General features: G+C 41.0%; 1 protein-coding gene across 15 annotated transcripts in view; it reads right to left on the reverse strand.

The window, feature by feature from the left end:
• SIK3 (SIK family kinase 3) overlaps nt 1–22721 on the reverse strand; it is a 262659-nt gene that overhangs the window by 234896 nt on the left and 5042 nt on the right. The window contains exons 1-3 of one of the 15 annotated variants that reach the window (XM_078339524.1): nt 5638–22677; nt 4639–4761; nt 3465–3616 (exon numbers count right to left, since the gene is read on the reverse strand). The exons of 12 other annotated variants lie outside the window; for them this stretch is intronic. In XM_078339524.1, the coding sequence (XP_078195650.1) occupies nt 3465–3616; nt 4639–4672 (186 nt within the window). In that variant the 5' untranslated portion in view covers nt 4673–4761; nt 5638–22677. Of the gene's footprint in view, nt 1–3464; nt 3617–4638; nt 22678–22721 lie in introns of those variants that run through there. 2 more of the 15 variants (XM_078339523.1, XM_078339528.1) reach the window with 2 other exon arrangements.

Here is a 22721-nt window from a genome sequence, read left to right on the forward strand (position 1 = left end):
AGTTGCCACATTCATTTACTACTCAGGAAGAGTTTTGATCTCTAACATCGTAAAACATAAATAATGTTGGCCCATTAAATAATTATTTTCCATTTCTAAAAATCTTTATGAGAAATTCAATTTTGATCTTTAAGTCATTATATTCTCAGCTTCCAATTTTAAGTGAGTTACTTTTAACGCTTCATGAAGTAAGGCATAGTTGATAGAGCATTTAAGCCCAAAACATTAGAGCATGCCACTAAGAGATCAGCATTAGGTTAGCTCTATTCCTTACTCACGAAATGCATCCCTCATGATCATGTCACAAGGAGAACTACGTGAGAAGCTATGCAATGGTAACCTCGAATACAACCCCTTCACTAGAAAATAATACAAATGCACATAGTGAATCGGTAAGGTCATTTTCACTCATTTTTAGCATAGATTCACAGAAGCAGATAACAAATATTAGGCAAACAACTAGAAGGAATTTTTTTAAAGGGATAATCTGCCAGGCATGGTGGGTCCTGCCTATAATCCCAGCTACTCAGGAAGCTAAGGCAAGAAGATCACTTGAGCCCAGTAGTTCCAGGCCGCAGTGAGCCATGATTGTGCCACTGTACTCTAGCCTGGAAGACTAAACAACACCCTGGTTTTTTTCTTTTTTCTTTTCTTTTTCTTTCTTTTTTTTTTTTGAGGCAGAGTTTCACTCTTGTCGCCCAGGCTGGAGTGCAATGGCGTGATCTTGGCACACTGCAACCTCCGCCTCCCGGGTTTCAAGTGGTTCTCCTGCCTCGGCCTCCTGGGTAGCTGGGATTACAGATGCCCACCACCACATCCAGCTAATTTTTGTATTTTTAGTAGAGATGAGTTTTGCCATGTTGGCCAGGGTGGTCTTGAACTCCTGACTTTTCAAGTGATCCACCCACCTTGGCCACCCAAAGTGCTGGGATTACAGGCATGAGCCACTGCACCCAGGCTTTTTTTTTTTTTTTTTTTTTTCTGAGATGGAGTTTCACTCTTGTTGCCCAGCTGCAGTACAACAGTTCAATCTCAGCTCACTGCAACCTCTGCCTCCTGGATTCAAGCAATTCTTCTGCCTCAGCCTCCCAAGTAACTGGGATTACAGGCGCCCACCACCACACCTGGCTAATTTTTGATTTTTAATAGAGATGCAGTTTCACCATGTTGGCCAGGCTGGTCCCAAACCCCTGATCTCAGGTAATCCACCCAACTCAGCCTCCTAAAGTGCTGAGATTACAGGCGTGAGCCAGCCCAATACCCTGTTTCAAAAGAGAAAAAGAAAATAAAACAAAATAGAAAATAAAATAAGGCCAGGCACCGGCTCATACCTGTAATCCCAGTACTTTTGGAGGCCGAGACAGGAGGATCACCTGAGGTCCGGAGTTCAAGACCAGGCTGACCAACATGGAGAAACCCCATCTCTACCAAAAATATAAAATTAGCTGGGCATGGTGGCGCATGCCTGCAATCCCAGCTATTTGGGAGGCTGAGGCTAGAGAATCATTTGAACCCGGGAGGCAGAGGTTGCAGTGAGCCAAGATTGAGCCACTGCACTCTAGCCTGGGCAACAAGAGCAAAAGTCTATCTCAAAAAAAAAAAGAACGAAAAGAAAAGAAAAAGCAAGGCATTATCTCATCAATACTTCTAAGTCCCAAGAGCTACTGGTAACTTCAACATTCAGCAGGGCAGACTTGAGCTCAGCATTGTGAAGAACAAAAAATAACATGACAGTCTCTGTTCTTAAGGAATCTACATTCTAGCCAGTAAAATAAGATACTTAAACAATCAGCCCACAGTGTGAGACATGACATCAATAAATGCTAAACTGTATGAATCAGATTTAAAGTAGCATATACAGGTCAAAGAGATGGGATTGTAAGGACCAAAGAAGTTAAATAACTATGTGAACATCAGGCTTCCACTGAACCTTGAAGGCAGGGCAGACTAGATAAGTGACACTAGGATAGACTACAAGCTCATAAAGGCAGAGATCATGCCTCTCTCTTGCTTACCACTGCATCCCAATCTGGCCCACTGCCTAGAACACAGTGACACTCAAATATTTGTAGAAACAGAAGGATAAACAGAAGGAAGAAAAGAAAGAAAGGAGGGGAAAATAGAAATCCCAAAAGAGTTGTTTTGTTTTGTGAGACATGGTCTCGCTCTGTCCCCGAGGCTGGAATGCAGTGGTGTGATCATGGCTCACTGCAGCCTCAATGTCCCAGGCTCAGGCAGTCCTTTTCACCTTGCCTCTTGAGTAGCTGGGACTACAGATATGTGCCACCATGCTTGATTTTTTTTTTGTTTGTTTGTTTTTTCAGTAGAGACCGGATCTCCCTATGTTCCCCAGGCTGATCTAGAACTCCTGCTCAGGGATCCTCCTACCACAGCCTCCCAAAGTACCAGGATTACAGGTGTGAGCCACCACACCCAGACAAGAGTTTTGTTTGTTTGTTTTAATAAAAGATTAAATGTGGCAATATAATGAGGCAGTGTGGAAACACACACTGGTGAAAAACAAGGTAAAACAGGTAGAATTAACTCAAATCATTGACACCTTTAAAAGTTCACCAAACGAGGTTTAATATTTAACCTCAAATACTCAAATGACTATGTCCGTGGCCAGGTGCAGTGGCTCACGCCTGTAATCTCAGCACTTTGGGAGGCCAAGTGGATGGATCACGAGATCCGGAGTTCAAGACCAGCCTGGCCAACATGGCAAAATCCCATCTCTACAAAAAACACAAAAATTAGCCAGGCGTGATAGCATGTGCCTATAATCCCAGCTACTCAGGAGGCTGAGGCAGGAGAATCGCTTGAACCAAGGAGGTGGAGGTTGCAGTGAGCTGGGATTGTGCCCCTGAACTCCATCCTGGACAAGAGCAAAACTCTGTCTCAAAAAAAATTAAAATAAAATGACTGTGTCCAAAAAGCATATTGTTAAATTACCACTTTTAAAAAACACTAACTGAAAGTGTAAACAGCTATTTTTACTAAGATGGCTATTCATCTTTTAACATTATTGGGCAAACCTGGAAAATGTGCTAACATTTCTCCAGAAGAGAACCCATATCACTAGCTAGTATATATGAATGCTTCTGTCCCTAATATTTTTACTATCTGAAAATGCGACTGAGTTATCACTAAGGTCATCCTCTTTGATAGTTGTGTAATCAAATGGCTGAGGTTTACCACAATTGAGGCAAGAGACAAGAGAATGTAACCCAGCAGAAAAGCCAGTAACTAATACTGAGTCACAGTTTCCAAGTGATTATTTAACCAAAATGTCAATCTCTCATATTAACAATTCCCTACAATGATCATTGAAAGTAGATCAAAGGTACTATCCAAAAAATGTACGTCAATATTTTACAGGATAATGCTAACGGACTGAGGCCAATGAAGTTTAGTTGGACCTAACACTTACAAGCCCAAATTTGCTAGGTCAAGGAGATTCTTACCTCCTCAAACTTTACAGTGGGAGAATTCATGATTATGGTGATCTCAGCATACATGGATCCTCCAGATAACACCCTCTTGCCCAAAAGATCCAGGTCCTGGCTACTACCAGTACAGTCTTCAGTGACAGCTATATAATCTCTATATAGAAGGACTTCAGAAAGAAAAACCAAGTGAGGGAAGGGAGCATTGGAAATTTTATCTTAAGGCTACATATGCACAGCAAGTGCATTACTTAAATTATATACACATTCATCATGAGTTTGTGAACTCTCAGCATCTCTAATGCTCATTTTCCTTAGCACTCCTTCTATTCTTTTAGCCCAAATCATCCATAACAAACAAGCTGTCTGGTTACATACCAACACTCATCCATACTCAGACTTCCTGGTTATGCACAGCTGTGATTAGAATTCCACTGTCCAGTTTTGGTGCCTAACACCTGGTATCACAGAAAGAACAAGAGCCCTGGAGTTATACAGACCTACTTATAAATCGCAGGTCCACCACTTACATGGTAAAACTTTGGACAAGTTACCTAAGCCAAGCTCACTTTTCTTAGTAGAAATTAGGTATAACAATAGTTACTTTGCAAAAAGCTGTTGAGGGGCTAGCAAGAATTATATGAAGTACACAGAACGTAGGAGGCACTTAGCATACGGCAATTAAGATGGAAAGCTGTTGACCAGACCTACACACAGGTTTCCAAATAGTATTAACTATACAATGAAAGCATGAATCAGCTTCACTTGTCCTTGCCTCTCTACTCCCAGTTGCAAGATGACTTAACTGCTCCTCTGGAGGAAGAAGGCTATTTCCCAGTCCTCAATCTTAGGCCAAAACTGACTCACACTACAGCTATCTCCTTACTATTAACAGGCTTGATACCACAGCTTCGAAGAAAATTTTATGTTTTCACTATGGCCTATGTCCTTGTTTTATGGTCTTGACCAATGTTTTTAAGAGACAGGGTCTTGCCCTGTTGCCCAGGCTGGAATGCAGTGGCATAGTCATATTTCACTGCAGCCTTGAACTGCTGGGCTCAAGTGATCCTCCTACCTTATCCTCCCAAGTTGCCCAGCCTCCTTAGCAAATCATGACTGCTGTTTCACCCACTCTGTTCTAGGGAGCTCTGACAGTCCCCCGTTTCTCCAGAACTACCATGCTTCGGCTTACCATACTGCTGTACTCCAAGATGCAATCTAGCCATGTTGCTCTGTCAGTGCGTAAGTGCCCTTATGTCCCTGCAGCAGGCTGATGTCCAGCTCCTCTTACTCCTGGCAGACAGGATGCTGGTTTCTAGGATGACAGATACATCCCTGTCTATCTCAAGCTTGCCCCACCTAGGTCTACTTCCTCTTATTCTCCCACTCCCACTACAGCCCCACAACAGCATTATGTATGTTACGTAAAGCAGACAGATACCCAAATAGGAGTCAGAAGACCTTGCTTCTACCTCTACCTCTGCCACTTTACTAGTTCTGAATGGATACACTTCATGCAGTATAAAACGCTGTACTTACCAAAAACAAAAATAAAAATAAAAAAATAATAATAATTTTTAAATTGCTGTACTTACCTTACAAGGAGGCTCAAATAGACATTTATGAACATGTGTGACAGAAATAAGATATTATTATAATTATAGTAAGTTTCTATTACGACAATATTTACTTGTCAATAGAAAACCCTAACATATTTTTTTAAATCCTGTAGATTGTTTTATTAGCAAAAGCTTAGAAACAACTCAAAGCCAGTCATGGTGGCTCACACCTGTAATCCCAGCACTTTGGGAGGCCAGAGTGGATTGCCCGAGGTCAGGAGTTCGAGACTCGTCTGGCCAACATGGTGAAACCCTGTCTTTACTAAAAATACAAAAATATTAGCTGGGTGTGGTGGCATGAGCCTATAATCCCAGCTACTTGGGAGGTTGAGGCAGGGGAATTGTTGAACCAGGGAGGTGCAGGTTGCAGTGAACCGAGATCACGCCACTGTACTCCAGCCTGGGTGACAAAGCGAAAATCCGTCTTAAAGGAAAAAAAAAAAACACTCAAAGGGCTGAATGTCTAAAAATATATACATAATACATCCTTTCATTGGAATACTGTGTTGCTTATTTTTACATTAGATACAAGAGTGAAAAACCTAAGATGCAGACTATTGTGTATTACTTACTTCAATTTGTGTTAAAAGAGGAAGTAAGGCCGGACACAGTGGCTCACCCTGTAATCCCAGCACTTTAAGAGAACGAGGTGGTCGAATCACGAGGTCAAGAGATCGAGACCAACCTGACCAACATGGCGAAACCCCGTCTCTACTAAAAATAAAAATTATCTAGGTGTGGTGGCATGTGCATATAGTCCCAGCTACTTGGGAGGCTGAGGCAAGAGAATCGCTTGAACCTGGGAGGCGAAGGTTGCAGTGAGCCAGGATCGCGCCACTGCACTCCAGCCTGGTGATAGAGCAAGACTCTGTCTAAAAAAAAAAAAAAGAAGGAAGTAATAGATACTCCTTCTTTATTTCTATACACATAAACTAACTCAGGACATATAAAACACCGATAATACCAACTGCCCCTGGGAATGGAAATCTGGATGATCACGGGGTATGTGTAGACAGGATACTTTTCACTGTATTTCACTCTTCTTTATTTAGCTTTTACAATTTTGAACCTCTAGTTCCCTAAATGGAGTAGGCATATCATCTCTTCATACAACTATAAACCTGAGAAATAAGCTGAACCATTAATGAGGATGACAGCATATCTGACCACTCATTTCCTGCGCCAGCTTCAAACTCACAATTGCCACCACCTAAAACAAACTACTTCCATGATCTCACCAAGTAACTAGAGTTAATTTATTCCTTCTAGCCATATTTCCTGACTTGCTAAATATGTATCTATGTGTTATGCATGTCCACATTCTATGTTATTGATAGCTTTTTTTTTTTTTTGAGACAGAGTTTTGCTTTTGTTAGCCAAGCTGGAATGCAATGGCGCTATCTCCGCTTACTGCGACCTCCGCCTCCCAGGTTCAACAGATTCTTCTGTCTCAGCCTCCTGAGTAGCTGGGATTGCAGGCACCTGCTACCACACCTGGCTAATTTTTGTATTTTTAGTAGAGACAGGGTTTCACCATGTTGACCAGGCTGGTCTTGAACTCCTGATCTTAGATGATCCACCTGCCTTGGCTTCCCAAAGTGCTAGGATTACAGGCGTGAGCCTCTGCGCCCGGCCAGTTATTGATACTCTTAAAACTTACTGTTGCAGGGTTCTATCACAGGCCTTGCAAGAGCTCTCTAAACCAGAACATCTCCTACCTTCAGGGCCTGCTGGGGAATCCATTCCAGTGCTAACTTTTCTGAACCAAAGACTGAGTTCTGCCTTTTAATCACTCAAGATTCACCAAAGGATGCAAGCAAATCATTAATTTGAACTCCAGCAACCAACTGAGTATAACGCAGACCATCTCCCTATTTACCAAAGAGTAAATTATGTTAATTTCTTCAAGCTACAAGAAAGGTATTCTTCCCAAAACTTTGAGAATACTGTTATTTACCAATTTACCAAGGTAACATTCTCCCAAAATAAAATTTCAAATGATATTGCCTTAAATACAATTTTAATTATTCTGGAATGAGTCAAGGTGTGGCTGCTCATGCCTATAATCCCAGGGCTTTGGGAGGTCAAGGTAGGATAACTGCTTCAGGCCAGGAGTTTGAGACCAGCCGAGGCAACAAACCAAGACACCGTCTCTGCTAAAAAGAAAGCCACTAGCTAAGTGCAATGGTGTGTGCCTATAGTCCTAGCTATTCAGGAGGTTGAGGTGGGAGGATCACTTGAGCCCAAGAGTTTGAGGTGACTGTGAGCTATGATCACACCACACTGCGCTCTAGCCTGGTCAACAGAACAAGACCCTGTTGCCAAGCAAAACCAAAAAACCATTCTGGAATGACATAACAGGACATGACACACTGCTCAAAACAGCAGCTAATGCTACCTCCATTCTTGCTCCCTATGGCAAGCAGGTTATTTTTGGACCTCGCCTATGAAGCAGCACTTTGTTGACTATGAGCTTCATCCTCTGAATATTCCTTTCACATTCAACCTTGATCCTCACTTTCTGGCACAGAGCTCTAAAACCTCAATGGAATACATAATGAAACGCTGGGTTACTTTAGGGCAAAAGGTTAAGCCTACAAAAGCTTTCTAATTGGGAAATCTCTTCTATGAAAGCATATGGAAATTTGCTGACTTTCTTTCCCCAGTAGCTATTTGCTTTCTTTGGAAAATATCTTCAGTCAAACACAAAAGCCAAGCACCTAGCAAAGCTCAAACACAGACAGGTGTTTTGCAAGCACAGTGAATCTCAAGGGTAACAAATCAACAAGAGATAATACCTACTAACAAGCTGCTTACTGCTGTGCTGGGAGAGTTAACTGCCTAAAAATCTCTCAGTTAAGACTAGCATTGAGAAAAAATTTTTTAATACAACTAAAAGAAAATCAAGCTCATTTTCTACCCAGAGAAAATGTGCAAAGGGAAAAACTCATGTAAGTCAACTATTCCTGCTACATAAAAACACTTTATTCCAGAGTTATTTTCAGTGGCACTTAATTCCAGGGTGGCGACTAAGGGTCCCAAACAAACCTGTATGTGTATGTGTGTATTCTTCTACTTTAATAATTCGAAAATCCACTAGGCTTTTTAAGGAGAGTCTGAAAGAACTTCACAAAACCCATTATGTTTTTTGAAAAGAGAATACGTAATCATGTGAAAATACATTTGTAAACTGGCAGTTATTTAGAATAAACAATTTCAAGGAAGCACTCTAGAAAAACGTTCCAACACCAAAGCAGGCAAGGATTTGATCACATTAGGCATGCCCTGTTCCATTAGCTCAGTTCCCTAGAATTTCAACTTCTCCGACGCCCACAAGACCCTGAAGTTGGTTCCTACCGTAAGACATTATAGAAAATCCCAAGAGAATGCTCTATTTCAGAGTTTTAAGTATATCTGATGTTCTACAGAGAGAGAAGGCTACACAAAAGAAAGTGATTACTCAGCAACGTTACCTGAACTTCACGCAAGTCACAGTCAACGAATCAGTAAATACTGTGGGCCACGGGAAGGTAACGTGTCATGCACAAGGTAGCTAAACTGAAATCTGCATTAGCACTTTTAAGCAATGTCTTTTGCATTACCTGCTTCGACATCGGCAGGGTGCCAACACAATTACCACCATACCTTTTCTGCCACCTCCCCTCTATTCTGCATTAAAAAACCGTGAGAAAAACGTTGCTTTTCTAGAAATGCCAGTTATAAAATGAGAGTTTTTTTAAAACACATTAACTAAAAAGATCATGCCCGTATTAAGTATGTTACATCCGAGAAAAACTCTTCACACCAAATAATACCCCAAAAATCATTTCTGCTTTGCAGGCTGACTTTCAGAATGGATTAAGTGTTTAATTGTTAAGTTACATGAATGTTTCCAAAGGTGTAGCAAAATGTTTAATAAAAGAGATTACAGAGCTTCCCAAACTGTGGTCTCATACAGTTAAGAGCGCTTAAAGGGGGAAGGAGCATCACTTAAAATTTAAAAAAAAAAAAAAAGTGCTTAAAGCTGGCCTCCCAAATACACTTTAAGTAGTATAAAGCTATCATAATTAAAGCTGTACAGTACCGAAGCAAGAAAAGGCAGCACACTCGATGGATTAAAGAGTTCAGAAACGTACCTAAGTATCCAGGGAGGTTTTGTAAATGATATAGTTGCTTTTTAAATCAAGAAGGAAAATGGCAATTACATAATTAATTGTGTCAGGAGAAGCTAGAGACCTAGAGAAAAACCTAGATTCATGTATTCAATAAATGGAGGGCCCATTACAAGGCAAGCACTGTGCGAGACACTGAAAATAAGAACAAGGAAAAAACAACAACAACAACACAATACATTGCCCTCGTGGGACTTACAATCGAGTGGGAGGAAGCCAGTAATAATCACAAAAATAAATGTCAAGTTACAACTCCAATAAATTCTACAACTTGTCCCTATTTCATTTGTTTTACATCAAAATGCACTTCACATGAAGCAAAGATTTACACTTAAAAAAAAAAACTATAAAAGTAGTTGAAGAAAACATGGGTAAATATCTTTACATAATTAGAATTTAAAAACCTAGCCATAAAGGGGGAAAAAATCTAACTGTAAAAATTAAAACATTTACATTTTATATTAGACACACACACACAAAGTCAAAAAAAAAAAGAAAAATATCAGTAATGCCCGGGCACGGTGGCTCACGCCTATAATCCCAGCCCTTTGAGAGGCCGAGGCGGGTGGATCACGAGGTCAAGAGATTGAGACCATCCTGGTCAACATGGTGAAACCCCGTCTCTACTAAAAATACAAAAATTAGCTGGGCATGGTGGCGCGCACCTGTAGTCCCAGCTATTCGGGAGGCTGAGGTAGGAGAATTGCTTGAACCCAGGAGGCGGAGGTTGCAGTGAGCCGAGATCGCGCCATTGCACTCCAGCCTGGGTAACAAGAGCGAAACTCCGTCTCAAAAAAAAAAAAGAAAAAGGAAAAGAAAAATATCAGTAATATATTTTAAAAGGTAACTAATTTCCCTAATATTAAAAAAGCTATTACAGGCTGGGCACCACAGCTCATGCCTGTAACCCCAGCACTTTGGGAGGCCGAAGCATGAAAATGGAACTCAGGAGATGGAGGTCGCAGTAAGCCAAGACGACATCACTGTACTCCACCTAGGCAACAGAGTGAGATTCTGTCTCAATTAAAAAAAAATTCATAATAATAATAAAGCTATGACAATTGATTAATGAAAACAAGCCAAAGCCCAATAGAAAAGTAGACAAAGCAGAAAGACAACCAACAGACAAATTAAATGATGTTCAAATGCACTAATAAATAACTACGAATTAAAACGACATTTTTTTCACCTGTCAGATTGATTCCCTAAAAAGGCTATTTGCCAGAGTTAAAAAAACACACAAGAAGCACTGTCATACATGCTCAAGTTGAATGAATAAGCATGGCCTTACTTGGAGAGTGATTTGGCCACATCTACATAATTTTAAGCACTCATACTCTGATCCAGGCATTCCACTTCTAGGAAATTATTCTATGCGATTACCAAGGAAATGAAGAATCTGAATTTAAAAGAAGATCATAACATTGTATGCATCATGATGGAAAAGAACAGATAACTTTTGGGATGTTGACTCTAGGTCAGACTAAATAAAACCCTTGTTTTTTCAAAATAATTCTAAGTCTTTTGAGTAGTAAATACTGCAATAGCAAATCAATGGAACAAAAAAAACTAGCACAAGTGTGCAAATATAAATGTGCAGAAACAACTGATGTAAAAATTGTAATTAAAACAATAAAATCTGGGCCAGGCACAGTGGCTCACATGTGTAATCCTGCACTTTGGGAGGCTGAGGCAGGGCGATCATTTGTGGCCAGGAGTTCGTGACCAGCCTGGCCAACATGGTGAAACCCAGCCTCTACTAAAAATAGAAAAATCAGCCGGATATGGTGGTGGGTGCCTGAATTCCAGCTACTAGGGATGCTGAGGTGGGAAAATCACTTTAATCCAGAAGGCAAAAGTTACAGTGAGCCAAGATCATGCCACTGCACTCCAGCTTGGGTGATAGAAACTCTGTCTCAAAAAAACAAATAAAATCTGGAAAAAACCCTAAAATCTATCAATAGGCTACTATGTATATTACATCCATAAAATAGAATACTCTGCAGGCATTAAAATGATGAGACGAGGACAAAGTGTACTGACATGGAATAATGTTGGAGATATACTAGTAAATGAAAAAACAAGTAGCAAACCGGACTGTGGCAGGTTTCCGTTTTTAATTTTTAAAATGTTAACATGTGAATAGGAAGAAATCTGGTTGTAAAATGTTGACAATGTTTTCTCTGGAGAGATGAAGAATTTTCACTTTCTTTGTTATGCATTTGGTAAGGTTTCATTATTTTTAAGACACATGTATTAGATAGGTAGATAAAGTCTTTGAGGCTAGAAAACATCCTGGGAAAGGGAGAACCATATGGAAATGGGAGAAAGGTACAGAATGAGCACAGAGGAAAATAATCACAATAAAACATATAGTTTCAGAGTTAAAAATAACTACATAAATTAAGAAACTGGAGAATCAAAATTAAATACATTTGTGCTGCAAACAAAACTACCAAGAAAGTGAAAAGACAACCCACAGAACGGGAGAAAATATTGGTAAATCATCTATCTGATAAGGGACTTGTATCCCAATCATAAAGAACTCTTACGACTCAACAGTAAAAACACAAATAATCCAATTTGAAAACAGACAAAGGTTGTTAATAGACATTTCTCAGAGGAGATATACAAATGATCAACTGGTCCATAAAACATTGTTCATTGGGGAAATGCAAATCAAAACCACAATGAAATATTTCTTCACATCCACTGGGATAGCCAAAATCAAAAAGAAAGAAAATAAGTTTTGGATGTAGACAGAACAGAAACCCTCATACATCGCGGGTGAGAATATAAAATGGAGCAGTTTGGAAACAGTTTGGCAGTTGCTCAAAAAGTTAAACGAGTCGCCACATGACAAAACAATTCCACTCCTAGGTATTTACCCGAGAAAAAATGAAAATGTGATCACACAAAAATTTGTACACAAATGTTCAAGGCTGGGTGCGGTGGCTCACGCCTGTAATCCCAGCACTTTGGGAGGCCGAGGCGGGTGGATCACGAGGTTAAGAGATCAAGACCATCCTGGTCAACATGGTGAAACCCCATCTCTACTAAAAATACAAAAAGTTAGTTGGACATGGTGGCACATGCCTGTAATCCCAGCTGCTCAGGAGGCTGAGGCAGGAGAATTGCCTGAACCCAGGAGGCGGAGATTGCGCTGAGCCGAGATGGCACCATTGCACTCCAGTCTGGGTAACAAGAGCGAAACTCCGTCTCAAAAAAAAAAAAAATGTTCAAGACTATATTGTTCATAATGGTCAATAAGTAGAAACAATGTCGATCAATTCATGAACGGATTTAAAAAATGTGGCATATCCATATAATAGAATATTATTCAGCCATAAAAAGAAGAATGAAATTCCAACATATGCTAGAACATGCATGAACCTTGAAGGCATTACACTAAGTGAAAGAATTAACAGGCCACCCATTGCATAATTACATTTATATGAAGTGTCCAGACCACGTAAATCTATAGAGATTAATTTGAGGTTGCTTAGGGCTAAGAAGAGAGGTTGAAGAAATAGGCAGTGGCTGCTAATAGTCACAATGTTTCTTTTAGGGAGAATGAAAATGTTCTAAAATGTATTGTAGTGATGGTTGCATAGCTCCAGGAAGACACTTAAAAAAAAAAAAAAAAATTAGGTGAACTGGATGGTCTGTGAAATTTACCTCAATAAAGCAATTGAAAAAATTACAAATGAAACTGGAAACCCCCTGAGGTTAAGTGAGTTGCCAGAAACGAAAGTGCTAGCTGGTAAAAGCTGGGACTGGAAACGCATCCCCTGACTCCCACACCAGTCTCGGTTCATCAACTACAGACTATCACAGGCAACTCGGACGGGCCAAAAAGATTCCCCAAAGAGCTGGAAAAACAGAAAACATTGGTACCAGGATAAGAAAAGGAAGAGAAATATAGGTAATGCAACTAATGTGACTCCAAAATGGATTCCTGGCCTAAAAATCTAACCATTGATATAATCTCACTGCTATATGAGGTGTGACTTGGTTTAACAATACCCCTTTTACTAAGAGCTCAATTAGAGCGGGGCACTGGATGCAGCTGCTGACTCAGAAGGAAGGAGGAAAATGAGATCAAAAGAGGCAGTAGGCTGAAACAACTGGCTACCCTTCGGACAGTCAAAGGCCAATCAGTAACACGCTTCAAACAAGTTATTTTATTCCTGAGAATTATAAAATCCTTTCAAGAGATAATAAAGTGCCATGCAAACATGTAATTACCTCCCAGAATTACCATACACATGTAAGATACTTAGGTATAATATATGACAGTGTTGTTTCTACAGCTGACTTGGACACAAAGATCATTGCCAGAATACAACTACCCCATTTGACTAGAATAACAATATCCCTGTTGATGTAGAAACGGAAAGTAAGCCAAGAACATACAATCACTAAAAACATAAAATAATGAGGTACCAAAAAAATTCAACTATTGTCGGAATGCTGCTTATGCAATATTAGAACATTCTAACAGAAGGAAAAGACAACAGGAGGCAGGAAGCAGAAAGAGAAGAAATCCTGCAGGTGCCCAGCTCATTCTAATAAGAACACACAGCTCAGCTCCTGTCTTCCACAATAAAAACAATTCTGCTTCTTGTGGCATATGAACCAAGATTGCTTCTGCCAGAAACAGAAAACAACTTACTACATGAAAATGTCAACTTGTTCCATGGAACACTACACTGGCAGCGAACAGATCTAAACCTCTTCAACTACAGAGTTCAGCCAGTTTCTCCACCAAGTTTTTAGTTTCCTTGGCTCATTATCAAATTCAGTTCAGTTCATGCAAACTCTAACATAAGTGGAGAAAAATACCACCTCAAAGCACACATTATAAATAATGATTCTATAAAATAACTTGTCCTCAAATTTCTAACAGTTTTGACTTCTTTATTATTTTAAATTAGTGCAGAAGTTCTCACCTTCACTCAACAACCTGCCAAAATAATCGGCAGGGACCCCTTGTCTCATTAAGCAACCAATGCTCCCAAAATGCAACTGGTCCCAACTAATAGCACCTGCCTCTTACTCTTGAATGCTTCTGCTGCTCCCATTATTTAAGTTTTTGTGGTTTGTTTATTTGTTTGTTTGTTTGAACCGAGGTGGCTCAAGGTAGAGTGCGGTGGCAGGATATCGGCTCACTGCAACCTCCGCCTCCCAGGTTCAAGCTATTCTCCTGCCTCAGCCTCATGAGTAGCTGGGATTACAGGCATGCACCACCACGACCAACTAATTTTTGTATTTTTAGTAGAGACTGGGTTTCACCATGTTGGCCAGGCTGGTCTCCAACTCCTGACCTCAGGTGATCCACCTGCCTCGGCCTCCCAAAGTGCTGGGACTATAGGCGTGATGAGCCACCGTGCCCAGTCTCCGTTTTTTTTTGAAACAGAGGCTCACTCTTGCTGCCAAGCTGGAATGCAATAGCACGATCTTGGCTCACTGCAACCTCCACCTACTGGGTTCAAGTGATTCTCCTGTCTCAGCCTCCCAAGTAGCTGGCATTATAGACACCTGCCACCACGTCTGGCTAATTTTTTGTATTTTTACTATAGATGGGGTTTCACCATGTTGGCAAGGCTGGTCTCAAACTCCTGACCTCAGGTGATCTACCCAGCTGGGTCTCCCAAAGTGCTGGGATTACAGGCATGAGCCATAGCGCCTGGCCCGGCCTCTCATTATTAAGTCATATTCTTACCAACAATTAATTGTTTTTCTCCCAAACCTATTTATACCAGTTGCTTTTTATTACAGGTATGTAATTTAATTAAATGGCATGTAAACTGATGAAAAATTAAGGAGAAAAACATTTCTATGAAAACTATGTCAAATGATTAAAAAGACATAGTAAATTAGATGTGAATGAGATAAGTATAAAATAATGGGAGGAAGGCATAAAAATCAAGATAGACTTTGTACTAATATTGCTTCACTAATGCCATTAAATTCACATTCTGCTTTAAAAAGCAAATAAAACTAAAAATTATAGATAATGAATTATGGGTGTATTTAATGGAAACAAAATTAAGGAACCCCAATTAGGACATACAAAGAAAAAGCCTGGCCCTGCATCCACAGGTAAACTAAATATTAACCTATGTTAACAAATATTAATATATGTTAATTAGTATTAATTAGCATTTGTTAACATAGGATAAAATATTTTGATATTACCTTATGTGTTAATTTTTCTTTCTTTCTTTCCTCTCTCTCTCTCTCTCAATCTCTCTCTCTCTCTCTCTCTTAAGAGAAAGGTTCTCACTCTGTCACACAGGCTGGAATGTAGTGGCACAATCTTAGTTTACCACACTGTAATCTGGAACTCATGGGCTCAAGCAATCCTCCCACCTCAACCTCCCGAGTAGCAAGAACTACAGCCACTCGCCACCATCCACTGCTCATTTATTCTTATTTTTTGTGTAGAGACGTGGCCTCCCTACTACTGTGTTGCCCAGGCTGGTTTTGAACTGGCCTCGAGTGAGCCTTCTACCTAGACCTCCCAAAGTTCTGGGATTACAGGTATGAACCACCACACCCAGCCTTGGGTTTTTTGTTTGTTTGTTTGTTTGTTTTAAAGCCTCCACATCTATTTAGAGATACACACCAAAATATTTACAGATGAAATGAAAGGATTCTGGGATATGCTTCAAAATCCAGGAAAAAAGGGGAAGTTGGAAAGGGTATAAAAGAAAGATTGGCCACAAGATGACATCTATTTAAACTAGGTGACAGGCAGATGAGGGTTCATTACATTATTCCCTCTACCTTCATTTATGTTTGAAAATTTCCATAATACATACTTTTAAAAGATTAATGCATGGTCCGGGCACGGTAGCTCACACCTGTAATCCCAGCACTCCACGAGGCTGAGGCAGGTGGATCACTTGAGGTCAGGAGTTGATACCAGCTTGGCCAACATGGTGAAACCCCACCTCTAATAAAATACAAAAGTTAGCCAGGAACAGTGGTGGACACCTGTAATCCCAGCTACTAGGGAAGCTGAGGCAGGAGAATTGTTTGAACCTAAGAGGCAGAGGTTGCAGTCAGCTGAGATCATGCCACTACGCTCTAGCCTGGGCAACAAAGCGAGACTAGGTATCCAAAAAAAAAACAAAAGGCCAGGTGCAGTGGCTCGTACCTGTAAGCCCAGCACTTTGGGAGGCCAAGGTAGGTGGATCACCTAAGGTCAGGAGTTCAAGACCAGCCTGACCAACGTGGTGAAACCTCATCTCTACAAAAATACAAAATTAGCTGGGCATGGTGGCTAATGCCTATAATCCCAGCTACTCAGGAGGCTGAGGTAGGAGAATCACTTGAACCTGGGAGGCAGAGATTACAGTGAGTGGAGATTGCACCACTGCACTCCAGCCTGGGTGACAGAGCAAGACTGTCTCAAAAAAAAAAAAAAAAGTTAGACTTACACTTATTCTTTTCTCTTCCAGGTTTGGTACCAAAAAAAACAGATTACACAGCTGCTATAACCTTCTCCTGACTTGTACTGTATCTATGGCACCAGATTTAGAGGTGGAATAGAGACTTAAAAGCCCTACACCCCCAAGCCAACAAAGGTAGATGGGGAGACAGATAAGATAAAGAGAGCCAGTGTGGCTTGCAGTGAGACAAGCCTGCTCATATGCTGCTCAGGAGGTTAACTGTAGTGCAGTCTTTCTGGAAAGCAATGTGGCAATATACATATCAGGTGTTGTACAAGCATGTGTTCCCTTTGGCACAGTAATTTCCCTTTCAACAATATATCCAGAGCAAAAAATCAGAAATATATCAAAGACTTGAGCACAAAAATGGTTATCACAGAAAATTTGAAAGTGAAAAACTAGAAAGAAAATTATAAAAAAGATTCAAAAAAATAACAGCAATGTTATGGTAGAGTACACATATATTAAAACTGATGTTGGCCAGGCATGGTAGCTCACACCTATAATCCCAACACTTTGGGAGTCCAAGGAGGGAGGATCATTTGAGCCCAGGAGTTCAAGACCAGCCTGGCAACGTAGCAAGATCCCCATCTCTACTAAAAAATAAAATGTTTAAAAATTAGCTGGGTGTGGTGGCATGCACCTGTAGTCCCAGGTACTCAGGGAGCTGAAGTAGGAGGATGACTCGAGCCCACGGGGTAGAGACTGCAGTGAGCCATGATCATATCACTGCATTCCAGCATTAGGTGACAAAGCAAGAAACTATCTCAAAAAAAAACTAAGGGATTTTAACTTAAAGTGCAGGACTTAATTTAGATACACTGACCTTCCTAATAATAAAAGATTGAGATATGCCAAAAATCAATTACTAGTCGGAAAATCTCCTTACTCAGAGATTTGTGAGAAAAAGGTAGAAAATTAGTTTTCTTTAATATCTTAACTGTAGACAGAAAATTCCAATAATAAAAGTCTAAGATGTATTAAGGGTATAAAAACAAACTCAGCTCTTAAACTTTTTCATTCTAATATTCATTTACTCAATGAACATTTGCACATTGCACTAAACATAAGGAATACAGCAGTGAATACAGATTAAAATTCCTGCCCCCACAGAGTCCACATTAGATTACACACTGTGCCATCCTAATGAGCAGTGGGGTTAGGTTAGGTATTTTCTTTTTTCCTTTTTGTTTTTGTTTTTTGTTGTTGTTTTAGAGAGGCACTCTGGCTCTGCTGCCCAGGCTAGAGTACAGCGGCACGATCATAGCTCACTGAAACCTTGATCTCCTGGGCTCAAGTGATCCTCCCACCTCAGCCTTCTGAGTAGCTAGGACCATAGACATGCACCACCACACTCCAGTTATTTTTTTATTATTATTTGTAGAGATAAGGTCTCACTATGTTGCCCAGGCTGGTCTCCAACTCTGGTGTTCAAGTGATCCTCCTGCCTCAGCCTCCCAAAGTGCTGTGGTTACAGGCATGAGCCACCATGTCTGGCCAAGTATTTTCTTTTTTTTACTTTTAAGTAAAATGATACTTAGGAATTTCAAGTATGTCAAAGCACTGTCTGAAAATGAGCAGCATCTAGCACTCGGACTAATCCAGAGATGCCCTTAATAAATGCTTAAGAGTAAAAAACTGTGTGACTCAGGTATTAGGGTGGCAGAGACTTTACTTCACTGACATTCCTTTGCATCTTTTGAACTTTGTGCCGTATATCATCCATTTCTATTTGTGATAATTTGGCAAGTTTGCTGGATGGAAGGATGGATGGATGGATGGATGGATGGATGGATGGATGGATAGATGGATGGATGGATGGGTAGATGGATGGATGGATGGATGGATGGATGGATGGATGGATGGATGGATGGGTGGATGGGTGGATGGATGGATGGATGGATGGATGGATGGATGGAAGGATAGATGGGTGGATGGATGGATGGGTAGATGGATGGATGGATGGGTGGATGGGTGGATGGGTGGATGGATGGATGGATGGATGGATAGATGGAAGGATGGATAGATGGATGGATGGATGGGTGGATGGATGGATGGGTGGGTAGATGAATGGATGGATGGGCGGATGAATGGATGGATGGATTGAAGGATGGATGGGTGGGTAGATGAATGGATGGATGGGTGGATGAATGGATGGATGGATGGATGCAGTGGATCACGAGGTCAAGAGATCGAGACCATCCTGGTCAACATGGTGAAACCCCGTCTCCACTAAAAATACAAAAAATTAGCTGGGTATGGTGGCGCGTGCCTGTAATCCCAGCTACTCGGGAGGCTGAGGCAGAAGAATTGCCTGAACCCAGGAGGCGGAGGTTGCGGTGAGCCGAGATCGCGCCATTGCACTCCAGCCTGGGTAACAAGAGCAAAACTCCGTCTCAAAAAAAAAAAAAAAATTTCTTCTCCAAAAAATGCAGTCTCAAGAGATGTCAGTAACTAACCTACATTTTCACATTCAATTCTTCTGTATGGAGCTACAGAAAGTAAAGAATACTGCTAGTAAACATGCACTGGAGCTGAAACTAGGCAGGAATTTGATAATTTTTCAGAACTCCCCAATCAAAACCTAAATTTAGTTTAAAATAACTGGCCAAAAGTATCCAACTGAATGAGCTCAGCCTACACAGACAAGCTTCGACAGGCAATGAGTCTGCTTGTCTTTCCATTTCAATTTCTGGGAAACGCGGCTGAGTGTTCACAATCTGATTCCTACCTCTTTGAAAAGCCTAAGTCTGAGATAAAATACCATCAGTGGCTCCTTGTCTAGCACGGATCACACACCTGCTAAACACAAATATGTTCCTAACATAACTTCATGATGGCTCATCCAACAGTTTAGTACTAGCTTCTGCAATTCTATTCTGAAAAGATCCAAAAGAAGCATTTCAAGCTAATTCATTCAAGACTGTTGAGATTGCTCAAAGACATTGCCTAGGCCATTTATTTAGCAATGTTTTATTAGATTAGGATAAAAGGCCATTCGAATGTATATAATTTTCACCCTCTCGATGTTATCATCATCCATGGGACTGTATGACTATACTATTATGCTGGAAAGGGATCGAGCTACTCACTATTAGGAGGAGCCAGGGACTCACCTACCTGATAGGTGAGGTCATTCAATTCATCTGGAGAACAGGCATAGCCCACAGACCAGAAACTAGAACTATAAAAAGAAGAACCCTTCCCTGTGTTTAGTTAGGATAATGAAGAAAAAAAAGAGGAACCCTTGACAGAAGTGGTTCTGTTGACCCTCACTTGTGTCATCAAGGTATGTATCTAGATGACCAGTTCTCTTAACAAGATATAAGATGACAGGCCGGGCACAGTGGCTCACGCCTGTAATCCCAGCACTTAGGGAGGCCAAGGCGGGCAGATGACCTGAGGTTGGGAGTTCAAGACCAGCCTGACCAACGTGGAGAAACATTGTCTCTACTAAAAATACAAAATTAGCTGAGCATGATGGCACATGCCTGTAATCCCAGCTATTCAGGAAGCTGAGGCAGGAGACTCCCTTGAACTTGGGAGGCGGAGGGTGCAGTGAGCCGAGATCGCGCCACTGCACTCCAGCCTGGGCAACAAGAGTGAAACTCTGTCTCCAAAAAAAAGAGGTCACCATCCCTGGAAACTGTTAGTGATCCAGTAAGTGAGGAGTCCATCTAAGAAACGTACCCTCAAAGGTAGCTCTGACCAGCCCAGCAGTACAAATGTATAATTACCCATATTCCCTAGGAGTTAGCTAGACACGATGATACGAGAAAACTACATAAGGCAGACTGTTTTTATGGTCATTGCACGTTGTGTTTACTTCTAGCCCTTTTTATTTTCTTCACATCTCAGTCATGAATCTAATGGATAATTGGTCTAAATGACTTTATAAATCCCTAAATTGTAATCCCAGCACTTTGGGAGGCCGAGGCGGGTGGATCACGAGGTCAAGAGATCGAGACCATCCTGGCCAACATGGTGAAACCCCGTCTCCACTAAAAAAATACAAAAAAATTAGCTGGGCGTGGTGGCACGTGCCTGTAGTCCCAGCTCCTCGGGAGGCTGAGGCAGGAGAATTGCTTGAACCCAGGAAGCGGAGGTTGCAGTGAGCCAAGATCACACCACTGCATGCACTCCAGCCTGTTGCCTGGTGACAGAGTGAGACTCTGTCTCAAAAAAAAAAAGTCTCTAAAAACCTGAGATTATAAATTCTGTTAAGTCTGTCTTTCCAAGACTCTGGAAAAGACAGAACTAGAATAGAACCTCTCTGCGGTCTTTTTCACACCCAATAAATCAACAAATACTTGTAGGTTGATCATGCTTAATTTACGTGCAGTTTATGTCTGCATTCTTTCACAGTGAAAAAGAATATAAGTTGTTAGAAGCAAATACTCCCTTGTCCCAAGACATGCCATCAGAAAAGGATTTTTGCTCTTAACCATAAAATAACCAGCATGAGTTGCTGTTTTTGTTTTGTTTTGTCTTCTTGAGACAGGATTTCACTCTATCACCCAGGCTGGGATACAGTGGTGTGACCATAGTTAACTGCAGCCTCAGACTCCCAGGATCAAGTGATCCTCCCGCCTCCACCTCCCAAGTAGCTGGGCCTACAGATGCGCACCACTACACTCAGCTAATGTTTAAGCTGTTTGTAGAGACAGGGTCTCACTACGTTGCCCGGGCTGGTCTCAACCTCCTGGCCTCCAGTGATCCTCCTGCCTCATCACCCCAAAGCACTGGAATTGCAGGCTTGAGCTACCACATCCAGCCAAGTTTTAAAAACATAAATTAGGTGATATTGGTGTTCTGCTTCATACTCTCTGATGTCAACCCCACATCACACCCAATTCCATAAAATGGCCATAAGACCCAGATGATCTGGCCCCTCCTACATGTCTGGCCTCATACCTTCCCACCCACCCACTTGTTTGCTAAGGTTCCATGGCGTCATGACCTTGTGTCTAATCTTTAGCCAAACCAAGCTCACATCCGCCCCATGGCCTTTGCACGTGCCATTCCTTCTGCATGGAATGTTCTGTCTTCCATATCTTCCCAGGTTGGCTTTTTCCCATCACTCAGGTCCCAGCTCAAATATCATCATCTTGGAAAGAAAGGTCTTCCCTGACCACTCTATCTGAGGCAGCAGCCCTGCCCAGACATTCTCTAGCCCATTTATTTTCTTGCTGGTGTTCACCCCTATACGAAATTTTTAATTTTTTTACATGTCTCTTGTCTGTCTCCTGCTACTAGAAAGTAAGCTCCAGACAGGCAGGTGCTTTTTGTCTCCCTTGTTCATTGGTGCATTCCAGACCCTAGAATCGAACCTGACAAAAAAATCTGCATTCAATAAATGTGTTGAATGAATAAATCATTAAGGGAAAGGTTTCATCTCTGTGCAGATGTCTTAGGTGTTGTTTTGCCGTTACAGTGGCTCTGATGAGTAGAAAGCATTTCTTTTTCTTTTCAAAGCATCCATTTTGTTCTCTTTTATGTGATGAACTAGAAAACATTAGCCAGACTGAAGCCTGGAAAATGAAAACAGCACTTCTGGCACAGAAGTAACTAGTCTGGGCACCTCGGGCTTGAGTGAGATCTATGACTTTCTAGGGAGCTGGCACCAAAGTCAAAATGTTAAAATAAATATCTTTGACGTTGAGAGTGGAATACTGGTATTTTGACTCTGGAGAGACTAGTCTCAATCAGTCTTAGCTTTTCACAAAATTCCAACAACATTTAGTAACTCCATCAGCACTGTATGGAAGTGAACGTAGTCATCTTTCGATAGTCACTTCCAGATTGTCTAGGGATAGGGCTATCTTCCTCAAATGTATGTAATGTAAATCTTGCTTTCAATTTCTTTTTGACATGATTCTTTCTTACCAATGAATCTTGTTTTCAGTTTTCTAATGGGTGAAAGAATCATCTTATGTGCTTCATTAAACTCTTCTTTAGAGGTGAAAATAATGCTTTTAGCCCACTTTGCCTTGTTCTCCTCATGGAAATGAGTTTGCACTAAAC

This window comes from Callithrix jacchus, chromosome 10 (genome assembly GCF_049354715.1).
Source record: "Callithrix jacchus isolate 240 chromosome 10, calJac240_pri, whole genome shotgun sequence".
Taxonomy (NCBI): Eukaryota; Metazoa; Chordata; class Mammalia; order Primates; family Cebidae; genus Callithrix; species Callithrix jacchus.